This window comes from Leuciscus leuciscus (genome assembly GCF_965113295.1).
Source record: "Leuciscus leuciscus genome assembly, chromosome: 4".
Classification (NCBI taxonomy): Eukaryota; Metazoa; Chordata; class Actinopteri; order Cypriniformes; family Leuciscidae; genus Leuciscus; species Leuciscus leuciscus.
The window spans coordinates 9,668,039-9,693,767 of record NC_138728.1 but is presented as its reverse complement, the minus strand read 5'-3'; the positions used below and the strand labels follow the sequence as shown (position 1 = coordinate 9,693,767).

Genomic DNA, 25,729 nt, shown 5'->3' with positions numbered 1-25,729 from the left:
GCTGACATTAACACACTGTTGAAAAGTGGAGGTTTTACAGCAAATTGCAGACGATAACCCCGGCTTATTGTGGATAAAACCCAGGGGTGTACTGCGCATGCGCGCAAGCTCTTCGCCTGAGCAGCGAGCGGACCGCAGCAGCTCTCGTCCACTAGTGACGCGGCGGCGCCCTCTTGTGGTGGAGCTGGGGACTGCAGCTCTGATTTTGACAATTTTGTTTTTGTGTGTGTTTTTATTTTCAAACATAGCTGTGCCCTCGGCCCACTGCCTGGATGCACAGGGAACGTGTTTATTATTTCCATAGCACACATGTTTTGGAAAACAGCCCTCTGCCCTCTGTTGTAACCCTGTGGGTGGAGGGAAAGAAACTTTTCTGTGAGGCACTGGGGGAACTGGTGCAAACTTCACATCTGAACTGGTCATTATAGAACTTGTGAACAATTTCCCTGTCCGACGCCTTCTCTTGGCTGGAGGGGGAGAAAATGACCGTTCTCTTTGAGGGAGGATAGCAACAGATACTCCGTGAGTGCTGTTGCTCATCCCTTCGTTCTGAACCTGACGAAATACTAGGTTGCCCGCCGTTTCTTCCCTCCCTGAGGGTTTGCTGGACGGTGTCTGGCTGCAGCCGCTGCGAATGAAGGTTTACCCTTCGGCTGAGCTGGCTTAGACTGTGGCTCAGAACGCTGAGGCTGAGCAGGTCTGGGGCTTCTAAAATCTGACCGACCACCCCCTTGTGGGGCTTCAAACCTGGGCCGTGGTGGATGAGAAGCCCTAACGGTGGATCTGCGAGGGAGGCAAGTCTGGAAAGCCTCACCCTCTTGCATCTTATGATCGCGCAGTGACCGATGCCCCGAAAAGGGCTTTGGGCTCAACTGGAGCATCCAAGAAGTCTGCTTTCTGATGATTTGACTTGATTTTACCTGTGGTTAATCTTAAATGTCATGGCTCGCATGTTACTTTCAAAACTTTTTGTGGGAATTGATATCATTTGTTGTGAGCTAAAAGTGTATTCTTCAGAAATCCTGTCAAGAGTCTTTCTGAGTTCAAACTTCTCCAGTCTGTTTGCTGCTGCTGTAGGTCTCTTTCACAGCTGCAATACTAAATTCACAAAAAAACATCATAGGTTTCACTTAATTGTGGTTGTTGATATATTGCAAATGTGAAAGACTAATTTTTGCCTCATGTCCTCTGACTCCTCCCCCATCGCCCACTCTCACTCTTAACACTCATTACGCAGCAATATTAGAACATAATTAATGCCATGATTAACCAATCTTAATCAAGCATGACAGAAAGGTTAAAAGTAATCTATATCAAACAGTCAAATTAATGTTTTTATTTATTTAAATTCATGGGCCTGTTATCATCACATATTTGTTGCTGTTAATAATGTATTTATGTATGTATAATATGTATAATTATTTAATTATAGGAGTATAATTAATGTTTTAATCATGAAGACCAAAAATGTGATAATGTTGTGTTGCTGTTGTTATTGTCAAATACTTATTTTAAGTATTTTATCATTATTTTTAAGTATTTCAAATACTTATAGTTGCATTGTTATTTTAATAATAATAATTATTATTATCATGTATTTATGCATAATCATTTTCATAACAACTTACAGGTTCTAGTAAATGTGTGTGTTTGTCCTCAGACAGGATGAGGCAGCTGAAAGGTATTATGGGAAGGCAGCTGATTTAAAGGAACACTCCACCGTTTTTTTTTTTTTTAAATAGGGCTTATTCACCGTCTTTCCTACATTTAGATAGGTGGGCAAACACATTTTTGTCTCAGTGCATGCATTGTTTTAATTTGGAAGCGCCACCAATAGCTTAGCTTAGCATAATGAATGGAATCCTTTGTTGCCAGCTAGCATGTCATGAGTAAAAGTGATAAAAAAAAAACGAATTACTTCTTGTGGCCTGCGTATTCTCAACGAGTACAAATAGCAATGCAGATTTAGACTAGGCGATTTAGGCAGATATTGACATGGGACTATATTGAGGGGAAGGACAGGCGAAGCACTGCTACTTGGGCGCAGAGATATCACACAACACCTCAAATCCCACAACTTCCGTCAACATACCGGCGTGAATAGTAGCAGTAGACATAGTGAATGGCGATGAACATGGCGGACTTTGTGAGAGACGAGGAGGGTGACTTCTCAGACAGTCAAAAGCCAGAACCATACCTAACGTTACTGCTATATGAACCAGAGTTTTCAGAAGAGGAGCTGCGTGCTTTGGAAATTGAACGACAGGAGGAGGAGGTTGCGATCGCTCAACAGCCTGAGGACGTGAGGATGACAGTTAACACGAACTGGTGGTGAGTGTGATATCTCTGCGCCCAGAGATGGGCACAAATACATCAAAAAGTATTTAATTACAAATTACAAATACTTACTCATCAAATGTATTTAAATAAAATACAAAATACTGCTGTGAAAAAGTATTTAATTAAAATACAAGTAATTTGTAATTTGAAAATACAAAAATACAAACAAAATGTACAGTCTTCTGTAGTGTGAGAGTAAGGCCCTGTCCCATTTCTCCCCCCTTAAAACTTCCACTTGGTTTTGAGTGCCCTCGAAAGTAAAGTCCCCTCAACGAGGGAAGTGGAGTTTAAGATCTTTCCCTATGAAATGGGACACCACTACTATGTGAATACATGCACATAACTATCCCAGTTATGATCAGGATATAAGTATCCATAATAATATGCTAGAAATCTAATAAAGTAATCAAATGTAAAATAACACAGCATAGTTTATTATAGATAGATTAATGCTTATTAAAGCTAAAGTTATTCATTCAAGAGCTGGGATTAATTTTCTCTTTGCCTTTAGTTGTTGTATTCACATTAAAGGTGTAATCATTAGCAGGTTTATTAGACGCTGCCACTTTAAGACCGAATGCAGATCTAATAATACACATTTTCTCCCAACTATTCCACAACTAACTCCCATTTAAGACATAAACTGTGTTAAAGTGAATCTCCAAACCGGTCATTTAGCCATATTTTTGTCTGTATTTGATCGTTTAGACGCGCACATGAAACCCAAAGTATAGTTTGCTTGTCTCGTTGCAGTCCGTTTCTGAACGCGCGCGCGCCGCCATGGGAACAGGGTACGTCTCTTGCGCGGATCATTGTGCTTATAAAAGCTCTTTTTTACAATCAAACACCTCCCGCAATTTAGAATCAGCAGACCATACTATGGCAAGCCGTTTTAGCTTAAATTGTACCCAGCGTTACTCGTCGTAATTGCATTTTTACTAGTAAGAATTACAATTACAGAGCTCTCTAATTCAATTCTTACTAGTAACAATTACAATTAGAGAGCTCTACAAATGAATTTTTACTAGTCGTATGTCTCCATTGACTTCCATTCATTTTTAATTACGGAGCTCTACAATTGAATTGTTACTAGTAAGAATTACAATTAGAGAGCTCTACAATTGAATTGTTACTAGTAAGAATTACAATTAGAGAGCTCTACAATTGAATTGTTACTAGTAAGAATTACAATTAGAGAGCTCTCTAATTCAATTATTACTAGTAACAATTACAATTAGAGAGCTCTCTAATTGAATTTTTACTAGTAAAAATACGAATTAAAGATATGTATAATTGCAGAGCTCTGTAATTGAATTAAAGAGCTCTGCAATTACATTCTTACTAGTAACAACTGAATTAGAGAGCTCTCTAATTGGAATTGTTACTAGTAATAATTGGATTAGAGAGCTCTCTATTTAAATTGTTACTAGTAAGAATTGAATTAAAGAGCTCTGCAATTGCATTCTTACTAGTAACAATTCAATTGTAGAGCTCTCTAATTGTAATTCTTACTAGTAACAATTCCATTGTACAGCTCCGTAATTAAAAATGAATGGAAGTCAATGGAGACATATGACTTGTAAAAATTCATTTGTAGAGCTCTCTAATTGGAATTGTTACTAGTAAGAACTGAATTAGAGAGCTCTGTAATTGTAATTCTTACTAGTAATAATTGAATTAGAGAGCTCTGTAATTGTAATTCTTACTAGTAGTAATTGAATTGGAGAGCTCTCTAATTGTAATTGCTACTAGTAAGAATTGAATTGTAGAGCTCTCTAATTGAATTCTTACTAGTAAAAATGAAATTACGACGAGTAACGCTGGGTACAATTTAAGCTAAAACGGCTTGCCATAGCAGACAACGCATTTTACAACAATCACTGATTGTGCTCAGTGCTGTTTGGGTTTAACGTTAGGAAGAAGTGACAGCGCGCAGTAAAGAAAAAAGATGAAACACTAGACGAACGCGGCTAGTTTTTAATCGTTTTACCTCACATCTTCTTTTTAACATCCTTGGAAGCCAAAATCGAAAATAAAATTAGATGAACTACCCAGATCTGATGTATATTTGATGGGCAGACTCTCTCGAAGTACTCGCAGATATCATGAACATCGTCAGATAGATAGCTTCGTGAAATATTTTCTAACATTAGTGTTCAAAACTTAACAGTTCATTGGATGTGCATCAAACTAACATATTCCAACATATTTAGAAATTTTAACATGCTTATTTGCGAAAATATACTTAAAATTCAATTGTTCCTTTCCAGCGGTATCCGCCATCTTGTTTAAAAAAATTTACCGGCTTGCTGAGTCTGCAAGGTATCCTGGGTAATTTCATCTTCCACTTCGTTTTAAGCCTGCATCAGACCGCACTATGTTTTGAGGGTTGATTTTAAGGGGAGAATAGCACTCCCCCTTGCTCTTTAGAGTATTGGGACACCCTACCCCTACACGAGAACGCGCAAAAACAAGGGTTAGGGCAGAAATCTAGGGTAAGGGGAGGTATTGGGACAGGCCCTAAGTGTGGCGTTAGATACATGTAGAGTCTAGAATATTGCAATATCATTGTTTAGTGCAGAAGATGCGCTTTTAACGTACATGTTGCCACATGTCATAATAAAATATAATTACGCATATAACACTATATTTGTATTATATTACACAAAAACGTGTTATCGCTGCTGTGAGGGTGTTTCTAATAGCGCGGCTGTGACAAAGTTGACAACTTTCTCTCGACTGCCATTATCTATTTATTTACTCTTTTTGAAAGTTGTGAAAACGCTGTTGTGGCGTTTTTCTTTTGCTATTTGAGCAAACTGGAACACACAAAAAAATATATTTAATGTAGTCTTTCATTCACTGCTATAGAAGTTTACCCAATGATGCCTTCCACTTCTGAGAAACCCAGAAATGTGAACAGGGTCAATAGGATATGTCACATCACGTGATTTACTTGCCAAAAACTGTGATATGCAATTTGGTAGTCCTATTTGTATTTTATGTCTATGGTCCTAGGGATAGTTCACCCAAAAATGAAAATTATCCCATGATTTACTCACCCTGACGTCATCCTAGGTGTATATGACTTTCTTCTTTCAGAAGAATATCAGAGTTATATAAAAAAAAATGTCCTGGCTCTTCCAAGTTTTATAATGACAGTCAATGGGTATATTGTTTTAAGTTCATCAAAGTGCGTCTATCCATCATAAAAGTGTGTCTATCCATCATAAAAGTGCATTTATCCATCATAAAAGTGCATCTATCCATCATAAAAGTGCATCTATCCATCATAAAAGTGCATCTATCCATCATAAAAGTGCATCTATCCATCATTTTGTGTAAGAAAAATATCCATATTTAAAACTTTATCGACTAAAATAACTAGCTTCCGGCAGACGGCCAACACAAGTCTAATTCGTGACTGGTGTTTTGTTTTGCTCTATCCTCTGCGCGGGTCGGGTCAAGTGATACTCTTTCGCCGTAAATCGATGTGTACAGCCATCTGCCGGAAGCTAGTTATTTTAGTCGTTAAAGTTTTAAATATGGATATTTTTCTTACACGAATGCATCGCTTCGCTTCAGAAGGCCTTTATTAACCCCCCAGAGCCTGTGGAGCACTTTTATGATGGATAGATGCACTTTTATGATGGATAGATGCACTTTTATGATGGATAGATTTGCTTTGATGGACTTCAAAACAGAAACGGCCATTCACTGCCATTATAAAGCTTGGAAGAGTCAGGACATTTTTAATATAACTCTGATTGTATTCGTCAGTATTTTAATTACATGTATTTGAAATATGTATTTAATTACTTTTAAATATTTAGTAATTAGAATTTTCCTCAACAAAAATACATGAAATTGAATTTGTAATTAAATACTTTGAGGGACTGTAATTTGTATTTGAAATACTTTAATTACTTATTTAAATATATAATTTTATTTAGCATATTAACTTCCATCACCAGGCTTAATAGGACCATAGACATATAAAATACTACTAAATTGCCTATCACAGTCTCAGAAGTGAAAGGCGTGTGTAAACTTCTATAGCAGTGCATGAGAGACTACATTAAATATATATTTTTTGTGTTTAAATTTGCTCAAATAGCAAAAGAAAAACGCCACAACAGAGTTTTCACAACTTTCAAAAAGAGTAAAAAAAAAAATAAAGATTGATAATTGCAGTCAGAAGAGAGAAAGATGTCAACTTTACTGTCACAGCTGTTGTATTAGAAACACCCCCAGAGCAGCGTTAAGTAGTTTTTTTATTTTATTTTTATTTTATTTTATATAATACAAATTAAGTGTTAAATGTACATGCATTTAAAAAAGATAAGAATTATCTTGAGAAAGTGATGAGATGTTTCACAAAAATACATTTTAAAGAGAATGTCTTTTCTGCCTCTTTTAAAAAAATGTGCTATTTGACAATAATATTTAATTTAAATAGTTGAGTTTATTACATGTTAATATCATGCTAACATATGTATACACTAATATCACAGTTATCAGTGCTTTTATCTCTTCTCTGCAGGTGTTGGGCTTTGATGCTGTAACTGGAGAATTTCCTGTATCCTGTAAGTCAGTGAAATACGTGTGTGTGTGTGTGTGTGTGTGTGTGTGTGTGTGTGTGTTTCTGCATCCCCTCTTGATGGGTGGGGAGGAGGAGTTCATCAGCACTGACTGTTAGATGTATATGGAGAAAGTCATAAAAGCCTGGTCTGATTTGTCACTGAAGTTGTTTGATGATTTCCTCTGTTCTGTCTAATAAGGTAACAGTGAGTGATTGGAGGGTTTTTAACCTCTTTCTCTCTCATTAAGGGGGCTGAGAGAGGACGCCTGTACTTCTGTATCATCAGTGCGGAGAAGCTTGGACTGGATGTTGAATTAATCAAGCAGAGAGAGATGGAGAGATGCCTGACACTCATTTTACTGTCTTCAATTATAATACTCATCACAGCTGGTAAGTACACATGAAATTAAAGAGATAGTAGTTTTTTTTTTTTTTTTGTGAAATGAAAAGCTATGTTATTTAAGATCTTAAAATTAAACTATACTGTAATGTGTGTTTTTTTTAGATGCCCGTGTAATCGCATTGTCACAATATATTGAATGTGCTCCTGTGTTTAACAGGCAGTTTTATCTTTCTCTTTTTCTCTCTGTCCTTCCAATTTATAAAGAGCTACAAATAAGTTTTACATGAGTGTCTTATTTTTATTCATTATAATATATTGTTATCAAAATAATATTAATATTTATTTATTGAAACCCTAAGAGGCCATTATTGTAGTTTTTTTGTCTTGTTCTCTTGTGATCTCAATAACAAATTTCATGTGATATCAACATTGTAAATGTTGTCTCAATCTTCTGTTATCTAAAAAAATAAAAAATAAAACAAACATTATTCTATAATCATGCAGGCATCTCTGTCCCTCGAGTTGGGTGGCCGTAAAATTGATCACACATTTGGAGTTCTGATTTGATAAACATTGATTTGGAAATATTAGTGACAGACATGTTAGCTTGAGCAAGTCCCATGAACATTTTAATAAAAAAAGAAAAATAATCACTAGAAAAATAATACAGAAGAAAGATATAGAGGGAAAATATATATTAAAAGAATACACCAGGTTTAATATAGTTTAAGCTCAATCAACATAATTTGTGGCAAATCTTTTTTTTTACCTAAATAATAAATGTCTACTTGTCCCCCCTAAAAAAAAAAAAAAAGTTTTCTGTAATTTTTAAAATACTCACTGTCTCAATAATATAGAAACAAGACTTAAACAAATATGCGTTAACATGATTATAGTAATGCTCACTAATCTTTTATGTGCAAAGTTATTTCCAGTTTTAAACTTTGTTTCCATGACAACATAATGGTATAAACCCTGTAATTGTTTTTAACTATTTACAACTGAAACAATAATACATTTTAGGTTAATTGAAACCCTCATTTTTTTTAGTAAAAGGAGGGAGTCAGCATAATAATTTTTTTGTTAATCAACACACCTATGATGTTGATTGAGCTAAACTTGTATTGAACTCTGAATATTAATTTTAAATACTCAGACGTATGTGTCCCATTTTCCCAGTTCACCCACTTTGTAATGCTGTAAATTGAACTCTCATCCCTTCATCTTTCATCTCTCATTGTTACTGCTTAATATTTAGACAGTGTGAATGTAAGGCTGGTTGGTGGTCACAGTCGCTGTGCTGGTAGAGTGGAGGTTCTTCATAGAGGTCAGTGGGGAACAGTGTGTGGTGTTGGCTGGGATATGGCTGATGCTGCAGTGGTGTGTAGAGAGCTGGACTGTGGAGAACCTGTAGATGATCTGGGTGATGCTCAGTTTGGACCAGGATCAGGACCAATCTGGGGTGCGTTTCCCGTACAACTATATAGCTTGCTGCTTAACTACCATAGTACGATGCATCGTTGGAGAAATCAACTAGCTAGTCACGACTGTTTCCCGAAACCGTCTGTCGCAAAGTATCGTTCAACCACGTTGGTTTATGACGTCTCGCACGTGGTGGACTAATAACTTATTTTAATTAATCTGTTTGAGATCGAATTAACGCTAGATTTTGTCATATAAGTTACAGACATGGCATCTGAAGACCATTTCTAATTTTTCTCAGTTATTTTGCTTTATTACCAGACTCAATATTTGGCTCGTTCTTACATAGTAGAGCACGTTCGCACATGCGCAGTCTTCAAAAACGGTGCTTTAAATCTCTTGACAAACTAAAAGACATAAATTACATTTGTATGTATTCTAAATAAATAACACGGGTTGTACTGAATGTCAGCTTGCTTATTTTGCTAAAGATAAGGATTTATTTAGTCTACATCTAATGTAAACTAGAAACTATGCTTCCAACCACACAAGTTTGCGATGCTGTTTGCGAACGTTCGTTTGAACGATGGTTTCGGGAAACACCAAATCGTTGAACTATGCTGATAACGACGGAACTTGCGACCATAGTTGGCTAACGATGCTTTCGGGAAACGCACCCCTGGATGAATCTTGTCATGTGTACTGGATCAGAGTCTACACTGAAAAACTGTGGATCATCAGGATTGGGTAAAAGCATCTGTGATCATAGTAGAGATGCTGGAGTCATCTGTTCAGGTAAAGTATTTTACATATTAAAATTCATATGCGCTTCCAGATTGGCTTCTAATTTTTAAAGAAGTTTTAAAATGTTGACTTCAATAATAAATATATGTTATATTTGTTGTGGTTTTCTTTTGTGTTTTTACATTATTCATTATAAGACTAAAAAATAAAATGGCTTTTATGTACAAATCATTATCTTGAAGCCCCATAAATAATGCATGCTTTTGTTGATCTGTGTTGTCTTATTCAGAAGTCCGGCTGGTTGGAGGTTCTCGCTGCTCTGGGAGGTTAGAGATACTTGATGATCAGTCGTGGGTTTCAGTGTGTGACGCTGCCTTTGACCAGCAGGATGCAGAGGTTGTGTGTAGAGAGCTGGACTGTGGGGCTCCTGTACAGGTGCTGGGAGAAGATGCTTTTGGAAAAGGAGACGCTCAGATGTGGACACAAGAGATTCAGTGCAGAGGAAATGAGTCTCAGATTCACCTCTGTCCAACATCACCATCACATGAAAACAACTGTTCACATGAAAATGATGTTAGACTAGTGTGTGCAGGTTTGAGCCTTTTTAAAATAAACTGAAATCAAATTTAATGTTCCCAAAATCTACACATATTAGTAAATTTTATCATAGTTTTTTTTTTCTTATTGTGATAGTTTTTTCCTCATTCTTTCCTTTTGTCCATAATGTCTTTACTCCCTCTTTATTTATTTTATAGACAATTTGAGAGTAAGGCTGGTTGGTGGTCACAGTCGCTGTGCTGGTAGAGTGGAGGTTCTTCATAGAGGTCAGTGGGGAACAGTGTGTGGTGCTGGTTGGGATTTGGCTGAAGCTGCAGTGGTGTGTAGAGAGCTGGACTGTGGAGAACCTGTAGATGCTCTTGGTGATGCTCATTTTGGACCAGGATCAGGACCAATCTGGACAAATCGCATATTATGTTCGGGATCAGAATCTACACTGAAGAACTGTGGAACAGTGAATTGGGGGATTTATGAGTGTGATCATACTAAATATGCAGGAGTAATCTGCTCAGGTAAACTGCTCCAAACCCTGCCCTGTTTTTACATCACTGATAATTCAACTGCCTTAAAGGGAAAGTTCAACCAAAAGTGACAAATCAGTCATCATTTACTGTGTCTTTTCAAACCTCTATGACATTGTTCTGTAGAGCACAAAATGTTTTTAATGTTTTTATTTTTTTTTACTTTCATTATATTGAAAAGAGTACCAGGATATTCTGTAAAATTCCCCTTTTATGTTCCATAAAAATGAAAGTCAGATGATATGGATTGACATGAGAGATTGAGTAATTTGACTATTTTCCTCCTTTCACATTAATAAGTGGTGCTTTATGGTAGAACAATAATGACAAGAATTACACACCTTTAGATAAACAAAATTGAAACGTTTCTTATCTCTTGCTACTTCAGGTGTCAGGCTTATTGGAAACTCCAGTTGCTCTGGGAGGTTGGAGATACTTGATGATCAGTCGTGGGTTTCAGTGTGTGACGCTGCCTTTGACCAGCAGGATGCAGAGGTTGTGTGTAGAGAGCTGGACTGTGGGGCTCCTGTACAGGTGCTGGGAGAAGATGCTTTTGGCAAAGGAGACGCTCAGATGTGGACACAAGAGATTCAGTGCAGAGGAAATGAGTCTCATATTTCATTTTGCTCAATTTCATTATCACACAAACAAAACTGTACCAGTGACTATAATGTGGGCCTGATCTGTTCTGGTAAATTATACATATTCAGTCTCTCTTCATTCTCCTCTGTCAGCTGCATTATACTTTATTTTAACCTCTATGTTCTTTATTCAGGTTACACAGATGCTAAACTCATGAACGGTTCAGACTCCTGTTCTGGTCGAGTGGAGCGTCAGTACTTCAGTAAATGGGGAACAGTGTGTGATGCATGCTGGGATATGAGAGCTGCCAGTGTCCTTTGTAGACAGCTGAATTGTGGGATTGCTGTGTCTGTTGTGGGATCAGACTGGTTTGGAGAGGGAAGTGGTGAATTCTGGGCTGATGTGTTTGATTGTGACGGGAATGAAACAAAACTCTCAGAATGTTCCGTCTCTTCATGGAGTCGAGCTGAATGTTCTCACAGACGAGATGTTGGAGTCATTTGCTCTGGTAAACTTATTTGACACTCAGAGCATTATGCTCTTTTTCACTATGTTCTAACACAATTCTTATTTTAGTAAAACATGAGATCTTCTCCTCAGATTCCTCTCTGGCTGTTCATGACGGTCTGGTGCGGTTGTCTGGAGAGAGACAGTGTGAGGGGGAGCTGGAAGTTTCCATCCATCAGGTCTGGAGGAGAGTTCTGCTGGACTCCTGGAGTCTCACTGAATCCTCTGTGGTCTGCAGACAGCTGGGCTGTGGCTCTGTGCTGAACTTCTCCGGCTCCTCTTCATCCAGTCCTGAACACAATCATGAGTGTGTGACGGGCTTCCAGTGCTCTGGGAGTGAAGCTCATCTGGGGAACTGCAGCTCTCCACAAACTCTCAACTGCAGCTCCACACAACAGCTGTCAATCACCTGCCTTGGTGAGAACAACAACATCTGGGCAGATTCTTCAGTTGTTAGTGATCAATAATGTGTTTTTCTCTCTCTGAATATCAGGTCGCGGGTCCATCAGGCTGGTGGGTTCTGGGGGAGACTGTGCAGGGAGGCTGGAGGTTTTTCACAGCGGCTCATGGGGGACAGTGTGTGATGACTCCTGGGATATTAAAGATGCCCATGTGGTGTGCAGACAGCTGCAGTGTGGAGTGGCCCTCAGTAACCAGCAGGTACCAGCCTGGTTTGGTCCTGGTTCTGGACCCATATGGCTGGATGAGGTGGAGTGTGAGGGGAATGAGACGTTCCTGTGGAACTGCTCTTCTCCAGGCTGGGGGAAACATGACTGTCAACACAAGGAGGATGTAGGAGTCGTGTGCTCAGGTACACTAGTCGAAATGTTTGCCATATATTATATTATATTATATTATATTATATTATATTATATTATATTATATTATATTATATTACATTATATTATTTATATATATATATGTGTATATAAACATACATACACACAAGGCCAGTGCATGCTGCAGGCACTAATAACATCTAAAATATCACATAAGCCTAATAATATTTTTTACATATATATATTATATAATATATAGAGCATTATATATATATTATATAATATATAGAGCATTATATATATATATAGAGAGAGAGAGACAGTGTGTGTGTGTGTATATATATATATATATATATATATATATATATATATGCCTTTTGCCTCAATAGACGTTATTAGTGCATGCAGCATTGGCCTTGTATTAACCAGTTATTTTGGTGAAATTTTAGATATAGCACAATCAGAATTGCTCTTGTCTTTTTCCATCTAGAGTTTAAAGAGATCAGGTTAACTGAGGGCTGTGAAGGGAATGTGGAGGTTTTCTACAATGGATCCTGGGGTAATGTGTGCTGGAATGAGATGGATGGAGACACAGCGAGTCTGATCTGTCAAGAGCTGAATTGTGGAAGATCTGGTGTTGTGTCTTATTCTACACCAAGACTGGAATCAGCTCGTAACTGGCTGGATAAAGTGAAATGTCGACCACATGATTCAAATCTGTGGCAATGTCCATCTTCACCCTGGGGACAGACCTACTGTAATAATGTTGAAGTGGCCAAAGTCACCTGCTCAGGTGAGACTGTTGCAAGCATCGCTAAACATACAACAGTAAGCCATTAACATTATTGAGTGTATGAACAAAATGTATTTATTAACTTGTGAATTAACTTGTGATTACAGAACAGGAGAGTCATGAGTCCCCTAGAAGCTATTTGTCATGCTCCACATCTCCACATCAGAGACAGTGTTCAGGTAAGTTAATTTGATGTAGAAGAACATAAAAATCATAACAGCCATATGTTATGTATGTATGTATGTTATTTTGAGCTTGGGTGACCAAGATGATTTAATCTCACACCACAGACATGCCTTGCTGTGTAGATGTTGCTGTTCTGACAGTACTGTACTTTGATGGTATACAATAATGTGTCTATGTCTTTGCTGTGTGTGATTTAGATCATGTTCCTCTCAGACTGAGTGGAGGTTTGGGCCGGTGCTCTGGGAGGCTGGAGGTGTATCATAACGCTGTGTGGGGTTCAGTCTGTGCTGATCTGTGGGACATCAGCGATGCTCAGGTGGTCTGCAGGCAGCTGGGTTGTGGAGCAGCACTGAGGGCTGATGGGAATTCAGTCTTTGGTGCTGGTGAAGGTGTTGTGTGTCTGAACAAAGTCGATTGCAGAGGGAATGAGATTCACCTGTGGGACTGTCCTCTCTCCCTGAAGAACCACACTGACTGCTCCCACAAAGAGCACGCTGAACTCACCTGTGAAGGTCACAGCAAAACACTGAGCAATATTAGTCATTTTCACATCATTTTAGAGTGAATAATATCTGTGTATTTGCATGATTTCGAATGTGTTTGTCTGTTTTGCCAGATTTGTCAGTGTCCACTACTCCTGCCACAACAACATCAGCTTCTCCTCCAGTTTCTCAGACAGTGCGCTCAACATCAGTCACTCCTCCACAAACTCCTCCAGTGTCTCTCTCTGTGCTTGTGGTTGTACTGGGAGTTTTGCTCTTACTGCTCTTAGTGCCACTGCTTCAACTGATTCAGTGATGAGGAGAGGTAGGAGAGATCCAGAGACTGTCATACTGTGTCTTATTCAGTGTGTGATCAGTCATGTGTTGTGAACTGACAGCAGGTTTGTCTGTCTACACTCACAGCTCTCTCTAAGAGGAGACACAGGACGACGACTGAGGCCGTTTATGAGGAGATTCATCGCAGACCCACTAATAGACAGAGTTTCTTCACTCAGAGGGGTGAGTGTCATAGAGTCTGATTTGTGTCTTAACTTTATTCAGAGGGGTGAGTGGAGTAAATCACATTGAGTCATATTTGTGGGACCTTTTGTGCATTATTTTAAATGATCGGTTAATGTTGTATGATCCAAAGAATGTGGATATTTGTGAACATGTGTCATATAACAGACATGCACCTGCAGTTCTGTTTTTTATACACACACACACACACACACCCCCACACACACACACACACACACACACACACACACACACACACACACACACACACACACACACACACACACACACACACACACACACACACACACACACACACACACACACACACACACACACACACACACACACACAGTTCATATGGATCATATATTTGTAGGGTATGTTTCTGTGTGTATTTGTCTCTAAAATCCTTTAACTGATGTTACATTATAGGCCCACTTTTGTCTTGTAAACTGGTCACATCATTCATTGATTGATCAAAATGGCAATGTCCAAGAGCCTTAAGTCCTAAAAATATTCTGTTTTGATTGTTGAAGACGAGGCGAATGAAATCGCACTGGGGTACTATGATGATGTCATTACTGATGGACTGAAACCAGAACGTGAGACATATACACACACACACACACACACACACACACACACACACACACACACACACACACACACACACACACACACACACACACACACACACACACACACACACACACACACACACACACACACACACACACACACACACACACACACACACACACACACACACACACACACACACACACACACACACACACACACACACATATATATATATACAGTACAGGCCAAAAGTTTGGAAACATTACTATTTTTAATGTTTTTGAAAGAAGTTTCTTCTGCTCATCAAGCCTGCATTTATTTGATCAAAAATACAGAAAAAATTTTTATATTGTGATATATTATTACAATTTAAAATAATTGGTTTTCAATTTATTATACTTTAAATTATCATTTATTTCTGTGATGCAAAGCTGAATTTTCAGGATCATTACTCCAGGCTATCACATGATCCTTTAGAAATCATTCTAATATTCTGATTTATTATGAGTGTTGGGAACAGTTCTGCTGCCTAATATATTTGATGAATAAAAGGTTAAAAAGAACTGCATTTATTCAAAATAAAACAAATATTTTCTAATAATATAAATCTTCTTTACTATCACTTTTTATCAATTTAACACATCCTTGCTGAATAAAAGTATTGATTTATTTCAAAAAGAAACAAACATTAAAAATAGTAATGTGTCCAAACTTTTGGCCTGTACTGTATGTGTGTGTGTGTATATATATATATATATATATATATATATATATATATATATATATATATATATATATATATATATATATATATATATATAAATATTAAATTAAGAAAATATACATATACAAGTTTGTTTTTAGTGTGATGACATCTGATTCATGTTAAATTTGTAGAAGACACACCTGGGAGCTATGATGATGTCATCACCAGTGAACATAACTCTGGTATTAAAGAAGGTGAAGGTATTCATTATTTTATGTGTATGTATATAAAAACACAGTCCCTTTAAATTGATGCTCAGTACTGATAAAATGCAACATTTGATCTGTCTATGTTTCTGTGTGTGTGTGTGTGTGTGTGTGTGTGTGTGTGTGTGTGTGTGTAGTGGACACGCCAGAAAATTATGATGATGTCATCATTAATGGACAGGACTCTCAAGGTGTAACAGGTGAGTTACAGAACAATATATTGAACATGCGTTTATAGTTTACCATTAATGAATCATCATGACTTTATCTGGAGTAAATCTAATAATCTCACACAGTAATGAGGGAAAGAGATCAATGACATCATCAGTGGCACAAGCTGTATTACAAATTACATTGTGAGGTTTTATTTCACATGTGAATCAGAGGGAGATCAGGAGGAGTATGATGATGTGAAGAACAGCAATGAAGAAGAGAGAAACCTGTTGGGTAAGTGTATGTCTCTTTTTTAATCTTTGACTAATCATTTGGTGATTTTAATAGGCTCAGTTTTAGATGTTAAATACAACATTAAACATGATATATTTGCTTTTGTCTTTAATAACAGACTATGATGATGTGGGGGAGTTGTCAAAAAATAACGGCATGACTGTATGACTCAGTGGCCACATCCACTGCCTCGGTTCATGACATTTTACAGCTTCTAGAGTTGGGTTGAATCGCTACTTTAGGTTTTAAATTAGATTGTATTGATGAGCTTGCATTTTGTAAACATTGTATAACATTGATTCTTTTTTTTTTTTGCTTTTCTTTAACAAACACATTTTAACAATCATAAAAACAAACATGATAAATGCATAAAATCATGCTAATGTAATTTTTTTTCTCTGAACGTTGATTTTGTGCCTTATTCCTTACTTGAAGTTGGAGCCATTTCCCTGTTCTGTTTTACAGTTGTGCTCAAAAGTTTACATACCCCTTGCAGAATCTGTGAAAATGTTGATGTTTAACAAAATAACAGGGATCATAAAAACGTATTGTTGTTTTTATGTAGTACTGTCCTAAATAAGCTATTTCACATAACAGATGTTTACATATAGAGCTTATGTGCCAGAGAAACAAGCCATCAGAATATTGAACTTTTCTGGTGAAGTGGATTTTTTTTTGTAGAGTTAACGAAAGTTATCATGGACATTATAATGTTTGAAGCGGGTGTCATAACAAATGTCAATAGAACCAGAAGATTTTAAAATGAGCGGCTCATTCATAAATCCGTCAAATCTTACCTTCATGCTGTGGAAATACAAACTGGAAGACAGAAAACAATGAGCACAGCGTTAAAAAGGGCGGGCAACCTAAGGTAAAACATAAGAGAGAGAACAACTGGGGACTCATACAAAGGTGAAAACATTCACTGATATTCAAGAACGCAACATGATGCATGAACAGCTGGGGGTGTAAACTTTTTGAATTTTATGATCAGGGTAAATTGTATTTTTGTCTTCTGGGAAACATGTAAATATCTCTTGTGCACAGCTTCTGGACACTGGAGGCATGCAGTACTAAATGAAATATTACCTTTAAACAAAATAAGAAAAACTTAAACATTATCACCCTTTTCAAAAGTTAGAACTTAATGCATTGTTTACTTCTGGAGCATCAGTGAATGTTTGCAGCTTTAGTTATAGTTGTGAATTGTCCTCAGTGTGAAAAGATGGATCTCAAAATCATACAGCCACAGCTGGAAAGGGTTCAAATATGCAGAAGATGCTGGAAATGTTTTACCCAAAAGATATGAGTCACAGTACTGAATGTGAACCCCATATTTACATTTCAGCACTTTTAGTTGTGTGATTTCAGGCAGGTGCTGGTAAGAAAGTGAACAATAGCTGTTCTTCTTCAGATTAATCAATGTTTTACAGCTATTTTGTGAGTAAAAGTGCTGCTGTGATAGTAAAGGTACGTTGAAAAGGACGTTGTAGCAACCCTTGTTATCACGTCAAAATAATTAGGCAACTACATAATTAAGCAAATGCTTTTGTACATGTGTTTAACAGTAACATGAAAACAGTTTTTAAAGCAGTGCTAGTGAACGAGTGAGAAATATACTGTATATCAAATATGATGTAGTCTTTTAATATTTTATAATTATTTATTAATTAATATAACACATCATTTGTTGTGAGGTAAAAAAAAAATTCTTCAGAAATCCTGTTGTCCTGTCAGAACTCAATAGTGCTTTTCACACTTTAAATGGTTATCCCAGGGTCAGTCTGAACCCTGAGTGAAGTGAGTCATGATTAACATTTCACATTGCTCATACTTTACCATATACTTTACTTTACCTCTAGCTTCCTGAATGGACTTTTTCGGACTATAAAGGTAAAAATAAAACAGTCTCTTCTTGTTTTCTCTCACCATTTGACATTTTCCCCCTCAAATGCTGAAACTACTGTGCAAACAACATGAGGGCTTTACACACGGCAATTAAAGTCTGTGTGAACCAAGCCAACCAGCTATGAGGCTAATCATAACATTACAAACTACAGCTGAAAATTAAGGTGACAGTTACAATAACTTATGGACACTAAAGAGGCCATTCCACTGACTCCAGGAGAAACATGCCCAGGGTCTCTGGTCACCTGCGTGAACATAGACCTGCTGCAGGAGGCTTGAGGACTGCAGATGTGAACAGAGCAATAAACTGCAATGTCAGTCATTTAAGACACCTAAGACAGTGCTATAGGGAGACAGGAAGGACAGCTGATGGGCCTTGCAAGGCCAAACCACGTGTGACACAATGTCCCCACAGAAGTGTCCTGGAACTTGTAAATTCCTTGGTGGAAGAGCGGAGTAACATCTCACAACAAGAACTGGCAAATCTGGCTCAGTCGTTGAGGATGACATGCTCTGTACTTGAAGCAGCCGCTGGCCACACCAGATACTGACTGCTACTTTTGTATTAGTTCATTTTATATCTCAATCTTTTATGTTCATAGAAATATTTACACATAAGAAAAAAATTGCTCGAAAAAAGCACTGTTTTTTTTTTTTTTGCTGAGCAGCCTATATAATATGGTTGCACATTGCTAAAGCCTTTATGTAAACATACTGGGTTGTTCTTTTAATAAATGACACTGACAACGCAAATATGCAAAGGGGTTTAGGAATGTACAGTGTGAAAAGGCAGCTTATAAATAGGATTAATTGATAACCCTGGTGGGAAAGTATGATCCGTGTTAATTTTACACACCCTTGGTTGTTGTTGCCATTTCGAAAATTCCCTTCTTGCAGAACTTCCTTTGTTTCTCTTTTAGAGCTTCAGAGTTACAAACTTACAACAACAACATATAGCTATACTGAGTAAATACTCTGCATTTTTCCCCCGGTAATTATATAATACTTACTCACAAAGAGAACCTTTCATCCATTCAGATAAGGTGTTTGCAAATAGTTTGCCTTTTTTCTTCTTTTTTTTAATTATAATTGCAAACCGTAGATGACATTAATGATATACAACTTTGTATACTCTACACAAAATATATCAACAATATGTTGAAACACCGGAAAGAAAGTTAACAATGATTTGCTAAAAAAATTAAGGAAAAATAGGAGAAGATAGAAAAAATGACCATGAGGGTAAATTGTTTTATACATCAATTAGAGTGTACAAATTAAAGTAATTACAAATTGAGGTTGTTTTACTTTCTTTCTTATTTAGTGAGGATGACATAGTGTTAAGGTACATTTTAAATTCTTTCAAAAGACAAGAAAAACTGGTTTGTTGTTGGTGAATTTACATTCAGCCTATGTATATAAAATTTGTCTAGAAAATAAATTAAATTTATCACAAAGCAAGCTTTGTTTTTAGTGAGGTCAAAATCAAAGTATTAAAAAATAATGTCTTTAAAGGTTACGGATATATCTTGCTGGAGATAATCTTTAAAAAAAATGCTATATTTTTCCATAGTTGTTCAGTTGTATATAGAAACATGACCAAAATAAATGATAAACAGTTTCTGTGTGAACAAAATGAGCATATTGTGTCAATATTAATTGTATATTGTTTAATCTTAAAATATTTACCAGGGTAAAATTTATATATATTATTATTATTTTTAATGTATTTATTATTTTGAAAGTGTTTGCGAGCAGCAATGATGTGTTTTGTGGGCGGAGCCTACCTGGTGGTAGACAGTTCTGTGTTGAAGTGGTGATGTGGAATCCGTGGAATAAAATAATAAAAAAAGGTAATTTTGAGTTTATACCTCACAGTTATGACTTTTCCCCTCACAATTAGGAGTTTATATCTCACAATTCTGAGAAGAAATTTGGAATTGCGAGATATAAACTCGTATCCTGCCCTTTTTTACTCAGAATTGCGAGTTATAAAGTCCGAGTTGGGCAGGGGGCCAATGCTTCGGAAAAAACTGAAGCTTCCCCGGGCACCGCCATTGATTAGCTGACCCCCACCTGCTGTTAGCATTCCATTGACTCCCATTCATTTTGGCGTCACTTTGACAGCAAATAACTTTACATCTGAGGCGTTTAAAGACTCCATTTGTCCATTGTTTATTTCTAAAGAAACACGAAAATGTATAAAAGGATCCATGACCTTGTATCTTACGTTATGGCCCAGTAGAAGCAGTTTTTGTAAAAATAGGCTTACGATTGCGTCATAACCACACGACTCTCTGTCGCACAGTAGATAAATTACCGTATGGACAGGAGGAGAAGCTCGCGGGCAATCGGGGGGACGTGGAGGCAAAATGACAAAATAATGATTCAGAATACTTAGCAAAAGTTTCTCCTGCTCCTAGCTCATGGACACCTCCTACTCACACTCTCCGTCGCTGCAAGTTTCGGAAGGGAATGATTCAGATTTCTCTTGGCACAGCTACTAGAAGACAGGCAGGTTGCTCACGTCACATCTACGTCGTCAAGCTCAGTTTGAGTCTGCGCAGTACGCTCAGCCATCAGGAAGTGAGTGCTTCTAATCGACTTCACTTTTCTCCGTTGAATCTAATGGGGTCGCTGTGTCCATTTCTTTTACTGTCTATGGAGTTGGGAGATAGCAGAGCCCGTCTACGGAGAGCCTGCCCACTCCCTATTAAGTCCTATTGTACAGAATTTTGGTTGTAGTTCCACCAGAGTTCCACTGGGGGCGATCGCCCATGAGTGCAAAATGAATGGGAGTCTATGGGGCTAGACGGCTAAATTAGTCTCTTTCACCCGATTGCCGTTGAGAAATCTCAGAAATCTCATCGTGGCATCTGAAGCGGGACGAGAATGTTAAGGCAGACTTTTTCGCCCAAGTTATTTTTTTCAACGCAGCAATTTTTCTTTTTTTTTGGTTGCTGGCACTTTTATCTGCCTATAGTTATGTATGTACTGTGAAATTTACATGGAAAATAAATTGAATTTGAGTACTTGTTGTGTTATTCTTGTGTTAGGAAATACAGGATACATATGATATAGTATTGCCACCTTAAAAAAACAACAACAAAAAAACAATGTGCAATGATAAATTGTTCTAATAGTGGGCAAAGGGTTGTCCGAGAAAGTGCAGAGCGCGAAAGTACCATGTGACTGAAGGATTGCCGTAAAGCAGTATCTCTGGTCGTACGATGTGTATGACATCATTGACATTTTAAAATACTTTTTAAAGCAAATAAGTGACTCTAAAAAATCTAACACCCAGCAATGTGTAATTACTTTGCATCTCCTTTCGAATACAACATTCAAATTACTAGACAAAAAAATTATATCCTGAGAAAAGTGGATTTTGAGGGATATAGCTCCATAGACCTCCATTCATTCTGCACTCGTCCTGTGAGCGCCCTCATATGGAACCAGAGTAGAACTGCAACCAGTTCAGAAGCCGGAAGTTTACTGAGAGTGGAAGTTCTCCCCTTATTAGACATTCTCTGGAGATAGGCAGCCTATAAATTTGCAGTTGTGAGTTTTTTTTCTCAAAAGACTTGATTTAAACCTCTCAATTAGATTCGTTTATATTAATTAGTCTAGATAGATTCCTTTTACTTTGCGTTAATGACCTTTTTGATTGTTTTGTTTACCTGTAACTGTTACTTTAAAAATTGAGGGGCAGACCTCTCAGGCTTCATTAAAAATATGTGTTCCAATAATATGTGGGTTTCAAATTTTACTGTTTTAGATGGTCTGATACAGTGTTTCAAACAGTCTTCAAATTATAATGTTATAAAATTATTTAAAATTAATAACGTCGTTATTTTTTATTGATGCACAAAGCTATTAAATATCTGAATTCGACGATATTTTACAGCCATCTTGTGGATAAAGATGAGTTGCAGTCATAGTGTGTGTGTGTGTGTGTATTGATCTTCATTGACTTAATCTAAGTAATCCATGTGTCTTCTTTGAAACACAACATTAGTCTGTTAATCATGCCTTCTGGTAGGTTTGATTTAAAGGGATAGTTCACCCAAAAATGAATATGATAGCATGATTTACTCACCCTCAAGCCATCCAAGGTGTATATGACTATCTTCTTGCAGACGAACACAATTGGAGTTATATTTAAAATATCTTGGCTCTTCCAAGCTTTATAATGGTAGTGAATGGGGAACGAGATTTTAAAGCCCCCCAAAAATGCATCCATTCATCATAAAAAATAATCCATATGGCTCCAGGGGTTTAATAAAGGTCTTCTGAAGCGAAGCAATGGGTTTTTGTAAGAAAAATATCACGTGATGAAATGTAAGCTTAGCGTTAAGTTCTGCCAGGAAGACTCAATCAGCGCGTCATGAATTAACTCACTTCTAACCAATCATGTGTTAACACTCTCAGTATAAAAGAATGGTACTTACATCCGTCTGAGTTCGCAGATACTGACGGCGCCAATTACCTCCATCCTCCCCAACCACCTCCAAGATGGTCCTTTCCCTCCATCCTCCCCACCACCACCAGGATGGTCCCTTCCTTTGCCTCCAGGGGGTCGGCTGCGCCCCTGCCTTCATCTTCAGGCGGAATTTGCAGATTCCGTTACCCTCGCATTGCTTGCTAAGGACGGGGCCTACGCCAAAGACTATGCTTGCTGAGCTATTAATAAATGTACTCGTTATATCATTTTATCTCCCGAGTCTTTCTGGTAGAAATGAAACGTCACGTGATTTTCTTGCATCTAGCCAAAAACTGTGACATTGGTTATTACATACGTATAGGAATAGCAATAGGTAGTCCTATTCATATTTTATGTCTATGGTCCTATTAAGCCTGGTGATGAAAGTTAACATATGCTAAATAAAATGATACATTTAAATATTAAGTATTTTAAGTATTTTAAATACAGTCTCTGAAAGTGTTTAATTACAAATTACATTTCATTTATTTTTGTAAAGGAAAATACAAATGACAAAATACTCAAAAGTAATTAAATACGTATTTCAAATACATGTAATTAAAATACTGCCCATCTCTGACAGCACAAGACAAAACATGACATGAAAGCACAAAACACACGGACAGCATAGCACACGAGGATGAGCGAATGCTCATTCCATGCACTCACGACAGAAGTCAAACACTCGGAGCATGAATGTCCGAATCCCGACACGATACCAAACATGACATGAGTGCCGGAATCCGAACACCACGCTCCGAACATGAAACAGGCACACAGGCCAAGACAAGAAAATACAGGAGTGTCAGGGCTCTGTCACAAACCCAAGAACAAACTAGACCAAAGTGACAGAACCGTTATTTATTCCCATTTAGCCACTTGTTAGCAACATCATTTTAAAGTAAAAGCTTATAAAAAAAATCACAAGAGCATACTGATGTATTTTATATTGTTAAATAAAACGTGAAAATATCTTGAGCTTGTTTTAACCACAGGCCTTATTTCAAGCATTTAACCAAAAACATATAAAAAAAAACATTGACTTGATATGTTTCTGGGTTTTGGCCTACAAAAATAAATCATCCCTGCACCTCTCTATACAAGGGCGCTTTAGCAGAAATGAAGCACACAGGCTCACTCTGCTGGACGCAAGATGAAGAGAGTTTTTGTGGGCCATTTGAAACAAACCACTTTGGTGCAATATGAGAATTATCTTGAGAAAGTGATGAGATGTTTCACAAAAATAAATTTTAAGGAGAATGTCTTTTCTGCCTCTTTTTAACTTAAAAAAAAATGCTATTTGGCAATGGTATTTAATTTAAATAGTTGAGTTTATTACGTGTTAATAGCATGCTAACATATGTATACACTAATATCACAGTTATCAGAGCTTTTATCTCTTCTCTGCAGGTGTTGGGCTTTGATGCTGTAAATAACTGGAGAATTTCCTGTATCCTGTAAGTCAGTGAAATATGTGTGTGTGTGTTTCTGCATCCCCTCTTGATGGGTGGGGAGGAGGAGTTCATCAGCACTGACTGTTAGATATATATGGAGAAGATCATTAAAGCCTGGTCTGATTTGTCACTGAAGTTGTTTGATGATTTCCTCTGTTCTGTCTAATAAGGTAACAGCGAGTGTGATTGGAGGGTTTTGAACCTCTTTCTCTCTCATTAAGGGGGCTGAGAGAGGACGCCTGTACTTCTGTATCATCAGTGCGGAGAAGCTTGTACTGGATGTTGAATTAATCAAGCAGAGAGAGATGGAGAGATGCCTGACACTCATTTTACTGTCTTCAATTATAATACTCATCACAGCTGGTAAGTACACATACACATGCAATTAAAGAGATTGTTTTTTTTTTTGTTGTTGTTGTTGTTTTTTAAATGAAAGGTTATGTTATTTAAGATCTTAAAATTAATACTGTAATGTGTTTTTTTAGATGCCCGTGTAATCGCATTGTCACAATATATTGAATGTGCTCCTGTGTTTAACAGGCAGTTTATCTCTTTCTCTCTGTCTCTCCAATTTATAAAGAGCTACAAATAAGTTTTACATGAGTGTCTTCTTTTCATTCATTATAATATATTGTTATCAAAATAATATTAATATTTATTTATTGAAACCCTAAGAGACCATTATTGTAGTTGTTTTGTCTTGTTGTCTTTTGATCGCAATTAAAATGTTCATGTGATATCAACATTGTAAATGTTGTCTCAATCTTCTGTTATCTAAAAAATAACAAATAAAAAATAAAACATTGATCACCTTTTCTCTGGTTGAAAATGATTTAATCGCCATGTGTCAAACATTATTCTATAACCATGCAGTCATCTCTGTCCCTTGAGTTGGGTGGCCGTAAAATTGATCACACATTTGGAGTTCTGATTTGATAAACATTGATTTGGAAATATATTAGTGACAGACATGTTAACTTGAGTAAGTCCCATGAACATTTTTATAAAAAAATAAAAATAATCACTCATTCATAATCCAGCAGGATAAATGCTGTATGTTATGTCAAGAAGTTGTGATCATGACAAACAAGACAACAACAAAAAAAACCTAAAGGCCTTTTATAGGGTTAAAATGTTAGTCTCTTAAACAATGCCAAGACCTCAGCTACAGAAGAAATATATAGAGGGAAAAATATGTATATTAAAATATATATTAAAATAATACACCAGGTTTAATATAGTTTAAGCTCAATCAACATAATTTGTGGCATAATTTTTTACTTAAATAATACATTACCTAAATAATACATTTCTACTTGTCCCTCCTTTAAAAAAAATAGGTTTTCTTTAAACTTTAAAATACTCACTGTCTCAATAAAATAGAAACAAGACGTAAACAAATATGTTAACATGATTATAGTGTGGAAAAAATTGCTTACTAACCTTTTCTGTGCAAAGTTATTTCCAGTTTTAAACTTTGTTTCCATGACAACATAATGGTATAAACCCTGTAATTGTTTTG

The 25,729-nt window shown here is 36.8% G+C and overlaps 1 protein-coding gene and 2 long non-coding RNA genes across 3 annotated transcripts; all 3 read left to right on the top strand.

Annotated features, from left to right (window-relative positions):
- The first annotated feature begins 2,022 nt into the window (after nucleotides 1-2,022).
- Nucleotides 2,023-8,640, top strand: LOC309496306. Its single transcript, XR_014205100.1, has 3 exons — nucleotides 2,023-2,331; nucleotides 6,884-6,926; nucleotides 7,171-8,640. It is a non-coding gene; the product is annotated as an uncharacterized lncRNA (long non-coding RNA).
- A 732-nt stretch (nucleotides 8,641-9,372) lies between these two features.
- On the top strand, nucleotides 9,373-14,155 carry LOC309496350 (scavenger receptor cysteine-rich type 1 protein M130-like; the record flags this gene model as incomplete). Its single annotated transcript, XM_082166344.1, has 11 exons — nucleotides 9,373-9,482; nucleotides 9,721-10,023; nucleotides 10,187-10,501; nucleotides 10,899-11,201; nucleotides 11,286-11,600; nucleotides 11,693-12,016; nucleotides 12,093-12,410; nucleotides 12,869-13,171; nucleotides 13,279-13,350; nucleotides 13,555-13,869; nucleotides 13,974-14,155. The coding sequence occupies exons 1-11, from the start codon at nucleotides 9,383-9,385 to the stop codon at nucleotides 14,153-14,155; spliced, it is 2,850 nt and encodes a 949-aa protein (XP_082022470.1). The 5' UTR covers nucleotides 9,373-9,382.
- A 5,882-nt stretch (nucleotides 14,156-20,037) lies between these two features.
- LOC309496311 lies at nucleotides 20,038-24,516 on the top strand. The gene is made up of 3 exons (XR_014205105.1): nucleotides 20,038-20,123; nucleotides 24,164-24,210; nucleotides 24,429-24,516. It is a non-coding gene; the product is annotated as an uncharacterized lncRNA (long non-coding RNA).
- The last annotated feature ends 1,213 nt before the right edge of the window (nucleotides 24,517-25,729 follow it).